The following is a 9,307-nucleotide window of genomic DNA, read 5'->3' on the forward strand; positions in this document are numbered from 1 at the left end:
GCATAAATAAATAAATCTTAGAAAAGAAAAAAGCAAATGCCTTCCATGTGAAAAATAAAAAGGTAAACAATGAAGTGTAAGACATGTATCTGAATATCTTAGGATGTATGGTAAATAGCCTTACTATATCTGTATGTTGCCAGAAGACAAATAGATGACTTTTTCTTTTTTGGTCTTATTGTTTTAGTTTCTACATCTCTGAATTAATTTTTACTATTGACTAAATGAAGCTTGTGGATGAGGTTTCTGCCCTTTGGAAAAAAATATTAGAGACTGCTAGTGTAAGTTGCACAAGGGAAGTTCTTCTGTTAGGGAATTCCTAGGCTAACTGTTGTACTTTCCTTTAGGACTATATATGTAAAACTAAAAATAATATATCCTTTCATGGTACTTCAGGAAATATCCTCAAGCCACAATTTTGTTATTGACTTGTGTCATTAAGTGCTTTAATCTCTCCACAATTACTAGTTTTTAATGACATCAAGGTGATTCTCAATTACAAACAAAATACCTCCCTCTCAAAGCCAAATTCAAAGTGAAAACAGAGCCATGGGAAGATGCTATTCACAAGTATAAAATGTAGTATTTCTTTTTTTTCAAGTTTGTACTTGGTTTACTGGAAAAGGTCAGTTCTCTGATCACTTCTGACTACTTAGCAGTCTATGATTTTTATCTATTTTTCTTTTCAAGTAAGTTACTAACATTTGAAGTGTAAGGCAGTCAGTTACAATTACACTAGCTGAGAAGCACTCACTTTAGGAAAACCGGAATTACTACTCTAAAAGTTTCCATTGTTTTATGATATCCAGATGAACACATGCAGATTAAAATCTTATGGTACCACACAGAATCTGGCTGAACTATAAAAATTATGTAGGAAATTTAGAACCCACGAGTGCTTTGGGTCATTGGAAGCCAAGTCTTCTCCTGGTGAGAGGCTTTTCCATAGTGACTTACTTTCTTAAAAAGTCATTCTGTATAGTGACCTTTGGAGACAGAGGCAGCCTGTTTCCAGACACATTTACTGGCATAAAAACTGCCTCAAAGTTCTGAATTCAGTGTAAAGGTCTAATTTTTAACAATCATATGGGGGCAAATTCCCTCTTTGGGACACTGAAACCAGCAATTATTATTCCCAAGCACTGAATGTCACAAGCATAACTGAAAATTTATTAATTTTATGTCATTAAATTGAGACTAGACACACTCCACATTAGTTCAAATGGGTTTTCCTTTTGTTGACTTTACGGATCTCACATCATCATTCCAAAAGGTCTTCAACTTTCAGAACCATTGCCTGCACTATGGGGGAACTCTGAGTTATATTTGAAAAATTTTTTCTTGATGCAAAGTGTTCCATAATCTATGGTACATTAAACTCCACCAAGTCAACAACCGTCAAACATTAGAGAAACTCGTGGTTTCAACCAGAGAACTGATAGTGCAACTTCACAATGAAAAGTAACACTGGCAAATGAACCAACAGCATGAGGACTTATAAAAAGAAACAAATATTTAACCTATCTTTTCAACAATAAGGTCAAGCAGTCATGGCCAGGTAGTATCATAGTAGTTCAGACAGAGGTGTAATGAGGGGGAAAGACCTAGAAATTAAAAAAAGAAAAAAAAAATGCAACCCCTCTCTGATCCCAGTCCCTTCTCACCCCCATCAACCATTCTGTTTGTTGTGACCCTCCCTACTCACAGTTCAAATCTTTGCTTGGAACTCACATTGTCCTCAGGCCCATTCCTATCTCAACAGATGATCAGCCATTGCTCACTTCATTCACAGAAGGAATATACTGCTTATCTCCTTCTTGCTAGGCACTGGGGATCAGATTTCTTTTTACTGAAATTAAAGTCTAACTACCTTTTACCTATTGTAGGGGTTATATCTAGCCCCAGGGCTTACAAACATCATAATCGGGTAGCATAAACTGGTTTTGAACAGTCAGAAAATAAAGTTGCATTTACCCAGTTTCCAGCTCAGTCTTATCCTCAGCCTCTGCAGTCTCCCAATACCCTACCACTGTAACAGGGTGGTCCCTAGGAAAAGGGGAAGTTCCCCTCCTTCTGCCTCACCCAGAAGGAGGGTGGAGCTGAGCAGAGAAAAAGGAGAAAAAAAGGAGAGAAGAGAAGAAGGAAGCTGAATGGAGAACAAGAAGGAGACCCGAAGAAGCCACATGGAGCAGCAAACATATGAAAAAACCATGTTTGTTTCCTGACCCTGGACTGGTTAAGGCAGATGTGCGTGAGAGACCTGTAGGGAGGTGACTATGGCAATGTTTACATTGATTTTGATTTTGCTCTTTTCCTCCCAGATTTGTCTGGCCATTTCTGACCCTTTTCCATGGGTCCCGGCCAGAAGGTGCTTTAGTCTAGTGGCGGGCTTTCAGGCCTTGCTTTGGGCCAATCCCTTTTGGGTTGACTTGCCCACGAGGGGGATGGGTAACTTCAGGTGTTTGATTTAGAAGTTATATTCTTTGTGTTCCGTATTGTATATTTACTGTATTAAAGCCCCTTTTCATTAAAGTTTTACATGCTTTGTCTTGTTGCGGCGATGGCAGCACCTACTTAGAACAGGCAGGTTTTGGGCTTCAGGGGTGCTCCTCTCTCCCTGTCCTGTAACAGATTTGGTGTCAGCCTGTAACACCACCACCACACATTCAATCTTTTCATCCAGAGGTTCTGGGAATTTTCACTCTCAGTTATTCCCCTGGTGAGACAAATTTTCCAGATTCCTCAATGTATGACATTCAGAGCTGATTGTGAATTCAAGTAAACTGACTGGGGCCTGTACTTTAAACCCATCTGTTAACTGAAAAGAAAGTCTGAAGGATAGTTAGATTAAGAGTTTATTAGGTAGCCACGGTGAGGATCAGAATGTGGAAGATTTTACTCTGAAAGCTGTATCAATAAAAACAAATTTGAATTATTTATACAGGTAGGGATGTGACTCACTTACATTAATGTAATTTGTCTGGATAGAGGGGCTTCTGGTTCTAAGTTGTCCCCACCTAAAGTTGTGCTGATGTTAAAGGAAGGCAATGCAATATTTAATGTCTTCCTTGTAGAATATCTTCCTTGATCTGCAAAGATGCAAATGCTTGGTTCTTGGAAACTCACAACCTTTTACTCCATTGCTAAATCTTCTGTATCTAGCTGCAAGATCATCAATGAGTGTGAAGAAAGCTGTTTTATCTTTATAGGCAATAGATGAATCTTCCTGCATGTAGGACAGAGGTTGTGAAGATGGTTTTGGTCTTTCCTACTAGACTTGGGAGGAAGGTAGGTGTGTTCCCAGAAAAATTAACAATATGTTCACAAGTCCATTCCAGTATTTCTTTCCCCTCTACCTAAAATACCCTTACATCTACCCTGACAGTTTCAAGAACTACTCTTTATCCTGTAAGTCCTATTACCATAAGCAGAGGAAATATTTGGAGCCCTAGAAGGCAGTCTGTACCTGTTTTCAGCACAAAACTTATCCTCTACCCCCCCCAACCCCCCACCAGCATCTTCCCCACTGTACAAGTATAAACTCCTGGTAAGGAACAATTTCTAGTAATTGTCTCATAGTAATTGCCACGAGTTACTGAAACTCTATATGAATGCTAAGTGAACTGATTTTTGTTAAGACATGCGTACAAAAGAACTTATAGAAAGAGGTAACTATTAAAAAGAAACTTTATGAAAAGAAACAAGCAAAAGATAAGACCTATCTAAGACTGGGTTCATCCTAGAGAGACTTGTCTCCTGGTATTTGTTACTTGGAGAAGAAGCTGCTTCTGGACAAGGAAGCCTCTGAGAAGCTGACATTGATCTTAGCCAAAATTAAGTGGAAGTTCCCAAATAAGGAATGTTAGAATGCAATCACTCAGAAAAGACAATCCAGAAACAAGGTGAGAAATGAAGAACTCAAAGTAGCAAAGTTGGGTGTGTTCTTTAGAGATCCATTACAGCTACAAACAAAGCAAAGATAGACTCAGATAAGGCCAGTGAGTTCCAGGAACATGCTCTGTATTATAACAGCACCAGAAATCTCTACTTGCAAGTCAGACTTTTTATATTTCTTATATTCCTTTATAATTCCTTCCTTGGTAGCCAGTTAAGTTTCCGGTTGTCCTAACTATGCTAGCATGAAATGAGGGTAAGGGTTTTAATCCACTTTTAGGCCTGATGATTAAAGTATTATCTAACAACCTACTACTAAAGGCAGGCATAGGGTGAAGATGGTAGTGAGGAGAAAGAATTTTCCAAAGAAAAGAAGGCAAAATTTCAGAAACAGACGTTAAGGACTGTGGAATCCATTTTTTCCATATGAGACTGCTCTTCTCAGTATTAAATCTTGACAATTGTGGTTTTGTTTTATTATGTTCTAAATTTTTCCCCCACTAAATTGAGAGCATCTTAAAAGAACCTTGACATATTTATCAATATAGTGTGTACATGTGCTTGGAACATAGTATGAACTGAAATATTTATTGATGGACTAACTGAAGTAATTCAGGAGCTTTCAAAATTTTAAGGCATCAAGTCCAATTCTTTTTGCTGCAGGGAAAACCAGGGTGCTGACCCTAACTTCTTTCAGTTGTCATCCACAAACCCAACAGCACACCAGGAATTTTGAAGAAAGAAAAGGTTTTCTTCTCTATCTACAAGGTCACAGTGGTCTTTTTGGGGATCTGAAAACTTTCCAAAATGTTTGGGTGTATCCCAGCGAGATAACATTAGTTGATCAGCTGCTCCAAGGTTTACTCGCAATTCACTGGTAACCAAAAGAAGGAATATGAGGTCCTGTACTTGATTTTCCCACCCAGACCACCAAAATGTTGCAAGGAAAGAAACTCTGGGTGTTGGATCAGAAGAGCAGGGGTAAATGAATTCACCAGAGGCAGTGGAGAACAGAAAAGGCAGATCTACTGAGATATACTACAGGAGAGCAGGGAGTGAGATGGGAGAGGAAGAAGGGTTTGGGGCTCTCTTCTATAATCTGCTTCATAATTGAGAAAGTCAGTCTCTGCCAGTTGCTATCACAGACAGGGACATCAGGCTGTGGTGAGACTTGCACACAGGAGGTGTCCTGTCTGGTTGGTTGCCCTATTTCCTATTGGTCATGTGGACCTCTGGCCAGGCTTCCATGGCAACTCTACTGTTTCCCCTTTCTTATCTATTTTGTGTCTCCCAGCATTGTTCAGATGAGCAAAGTGCAGAGACTAAGTTTTAACTCTATCAAATGATATCCTGACACTTTTCCCATAGTGTACATGTGTCCACATAGGACTTTCACAGTCTGTCCAAAAAGCCATTTAATAATAATTAAGTGTCTGCAATAATTAAGGTGCTGTACTTTCAGGAACTACAACAAAAACAGATCAGTCACTGATACAACAAACTTAATTGAAGGTTTATTGTGTCCAAGTATTACAACAGCCCTAACAAGATCCCATAACATCTTAAAGAAATCATAAAGAAAAAAAGTAGAGAACAGCTATTTTTAATATTAAGTTTTTTCAAAGGTATAGGTAAAGATTATCAGGAGTCAGAGATTAGAAGTAACCAAGGTTTCAAAGGAATTTATAGAACATTGCTGTTCAGAATGGAACATCATTGTGGCTTAACTTAACAGTTCAGGAATGAAGATGTTTTCATCTGAAGCCTTCATCTGAAGCAATTAATGGCAATGGCTTTGTAGGTTTTGATAAAAATCAATAGTCTACCTTCAAATCTTTAGCATTAAGTCAAGTAATATTAACAGTAGGTTTTGAGAAGCAAGAATACAGATCAATTCTCTATTAAGGAAAACCATAATTGAAACTGAACTCTAAATAACCAAGTTATTTTCATGTGTGAGTATATGACCTACAGAAACATACTTGTTGATATAAGTAACAATAAAATATATATAAAGAATAATCCTGACTTTAATGATAGGTCTTATTTAATTAACAGTAACTGTAATCAAATATTTTCTATTTTAACATTATAAATTAGATTAAATGAAAATAAAACCAATATAGCTAAACACTGCATTTCTTTTGTACTATAATCAAATGAAATTTACCCTTCAGCTCTTTCAGAGATGCTATTTCAGTTTTTCCAAATACTTTGAAATGTATCCCACTAGCTATTTCCTTTGAGGTAACTGCACTTGAATGTGAATCAGAACACCTAGGAGCTAGGCCTGGCTCCACCATCACCTACATGAATTCTGGCATAAATTTAGAACTTTCTCATGCATAAAATGAAGTTGTTAAGAGTTTTAGAAACTATGAAAACCTATCTCTCTACTCTGCAACCATCAACCAAAGCAAAAAGTAGATTAAGTTTAATTACCTTAGTCCTCTTATTTGATTCAATGAACTTATTCATGAATACAGTTACACTGTGCCGGTTCATCTCTAACAACTAGTTAAGAAAAATTTATTAGGACTGAGAAAGTGATGTCTATCAGTATTTTCCTTTAAACACAATCCTGTGACCAAAAAAAAAAAAAAAAATTCTAGGTTCAGAAGCAGTCCAGAAATAATAAGTTATGCCTCTACCAGAAAATTAAATATACATAAAGATTTTTGTGAACTTCAAAAGGTTTCTACATTCAAGTATTCCATTTCAGCCATGAATTTCTTCTGTTCATTGCAAACTGCTTGTCAGTGGTTTATGTTTACAGTGTTTTCTATTGAACCTGCATGGAAAATGAATCAAGTGCCATTTGGCCATTTGTACCGAATACGATGTAGATAAGAACATGTTGACAAGAACATGTCACTAATATATTCATCCCAGTTAAACTGAATAATCTACAACATGAAAAATGTACAATGTGAATAAATCTATCAAGCAAATTTATTGAGGCACACTACATGCAAAGAGGTCAAATGACAATAAAGACAGCAATAAATACCTTGCTATTATACCTCTGCTTGCAATTTTGAGTCACAAAACAAAAAATTCTCTCTCTCAGCATAATTTGAATTTTCATTTAAAAAAAACCCCTAACTACTGTTATAATGATAAGGCCCCTGTCAAACATCTATACCATATTACACTTTTTGGAATGCTACTTAATAATATCAGGCAGACAGTAACAATTCCAGATAGATTATTCTAACTGCTAAATTAAAGCAGCGTTCCTATGAAGATTAGTACTGTCAGCCTAATTTCTGCGTATTAAGGGATATTAAGTTAAAACAAAAATTCTATTGTCTGAAAAACAAGAGAGACTAATGAAGGCAAACAACATGCTCCACTTCTGCAAAATTAAGCAAAAAGAAAGGAAACAGCTAAGGGAAGGAACTCAAGAGCTATTTGCGGCAATGGTCCCTTACAAACTCTATGCGTTTTCCCTTGAGCGCTAAGAAATTAAAAGGAAGGCAAAAGATAGGAGTACACCCATACTTTACGGAGAAAGCCCAGTTATCCCTTATAAACTTGCAATATTCACTGAATTCAGCTTGCGATGTCCGGGAGATCGGGAATGGGTAGGAATTATGGGAGATGGAAGTGACACTTCTTTCTCAGTTTGTGAACCCTAAGAACTGTACAGAGTATTCAAAGACCCTTAAATTCCAAAGGCCGCTGGCAGCATCCTCCATACACTGCACTGAGGGGTCCCACAGCTCTTTCGTCTCTCCTCTGTCCTCGGAGTTGGATCAAGGTCCAAAGACCATCGCGCGCGCGCACACGCGCGTACACACACACATACACACACACATAGCCCTAAAGGGTCGGGCAGTTCTTCCTTTTCCCTCCTTTCCTCCGAGTTGGACCACGGTCCAGTGACCCGCGCACTGTTAGTTCAAGGGCGACCCAAGCCCCATCCCGCCACGGGAGAGGCCAGAGCGCACGCCGCTGTCCCGCTTGTGTATCTCCAAGCATCTTAGCCGCGGCGGCGCGCAGCGGAACGCCAGAACCTGGATGCGCATTAAAATAAAAACTTGAGGGAGCACGTCTACACTTGCGCCTACGTGGAAGCACAGTCCCAGACACGGGTTCTGGACTGCCGGTCGGTCCCGCCCCTCTCCGCGGCCGAGGGGCAGTAGTCCGTACCTGTCCTCTGAGACGCTGATGACGCCCTCCTCTTTGGGCACGATCACGGCCATATTCACCACCTCCTGGGACCCCTCGACCCGCTGCAGCAGGATCGGCTTTCGGGTCAGTGGCTTGGGCTGGATCTCCGCCGCCATCAGAGGAGGGGGCGCGCCAGGGGTGCCGCCGCCAACCACGCTGCGAGGCCGGGCTGAGACCGCTCGAACACTGGAACTGGCTAAGACAAGGACTATGGTTGGCCGGAGCGGGACACCGGGAACCGGTGATCATAGCCTGGCCGCCGCTCCGGGAACGACTCTGCGCTCCCGGCTTCGGGTACCGAAACCGCCACCGCCAGGGATGCAACCCGGCTCAACCACCAAAGGAGGGGGCGGAGAGCCAAGGGGCGGAGAACTAAGGGGCGGAGCCTGGAGGGGCGGGGCCTGCCGCAGGGGGTGGCCGCTGGTGGGCGCGAGGGCGGCTGCACTTCCGGAACGGCGCTGGAGGAGGAGGGCAAACCTGGAAAAGGAGGCGGGCGCTAGTAGCTCAATGCGCGTGCGTCAGCTCACAGCTCATTTCCGCCCCGCCCCTCCACCGTTACTCCAAGCCCTACCGCGTGCTGCTAGGACGCATGCGCTTTCCCTCCCCTACCTCGTACCCTCCACCGCTTTCCACACCCAGTGTTTAGTTCCCTCCCTCTCTAATCGGCCGTGAACGCGCGTGCACACTTCGCGGTGAACGCGCTTGCCAGAGGCCCCGCCCCTCTAAAAATCCCTGAAAAGAGGGCGGAGGTGGGGCGGGGAAAAGCGCGGCAAGAAAAAAACCTGAAAGAGTATTTCCGCGAGAAGGAAAGCTTAACTAATTGGGATGACTGAGCATGCGCACGGTTCCTGAACTGCTGAAACAATGAAGCGTGGCCCCGGGCCGCTGTCCGCTACCGAAGTGCACCCGCTCCAGGCTGCGAGGGGTACCGTTTGAGCCCCTTGAGTTGTAGTTTCTCCGAACTTCCTCATCTTGTCCTGGAATAACCTATCGTCCACGTCTCAGTTATCCTGATCTAAGGAACATGGCGGCCTCCAAAGCAATTGGCCAAATAGTGTCCCGAACCAGTCTCTGAGTGATAGTTCCCGACTGAGCAGGCGATTACTCCTGGGCGGTTTAGGTCTTCCCATACGACAGAAGACTGGAAACTCCAAGGGTGAAAAAAGAATTTCTCAAGCATCTCTGAGGGAGCTTAGAGATCAGACGCAGTGTCAACCTCGTTTTCTCAGGTGACCAA

General features: G+C 41.5%; 1 protein-coding gene across 1 annotated transcript in view; it reads right to left on the bottom strand.

Annotated features, from left to right (window-relative positions):
• Window positions 1–8,537, bottom strand: part of WDFY2 (WD repeat and FYVE domain containing 2) — a 164,885-nt gene extending 156,348 nt beyond the window's left edge. Inside the window, exon 1 of the mRNA XM_004680236.2 lies at window positions 8,050–8,537. Coding sequence (XP_004680293.1) covers window positions 8,050–8,186 — 137 coding nt within the window. The 5' untranslated portion in view covers window positions 8,187–8,537. The remainder of the gene's footprint in view (window positions 1–8,049) is intronic.
• Window positions 8,538–9,307: the final 770 nt, after the last annotated feature.

The sequence above is a fragment of the Condylura cristata genome, unplaced genomic scaffold, assembly GCF_000260355.1.
Source record: "Condylura cristata isolate star-nosed mole 26May11 unplaced genomic scaffold, ConCri1.0 scaffold00010, whole genome shotgun sequence".
Lineage (NCBI taxonomy): Eukaryota > Metazoa > Chordata > Mammalia > Eulipotyphla > Talpidae > Condylura > Condylura cristata.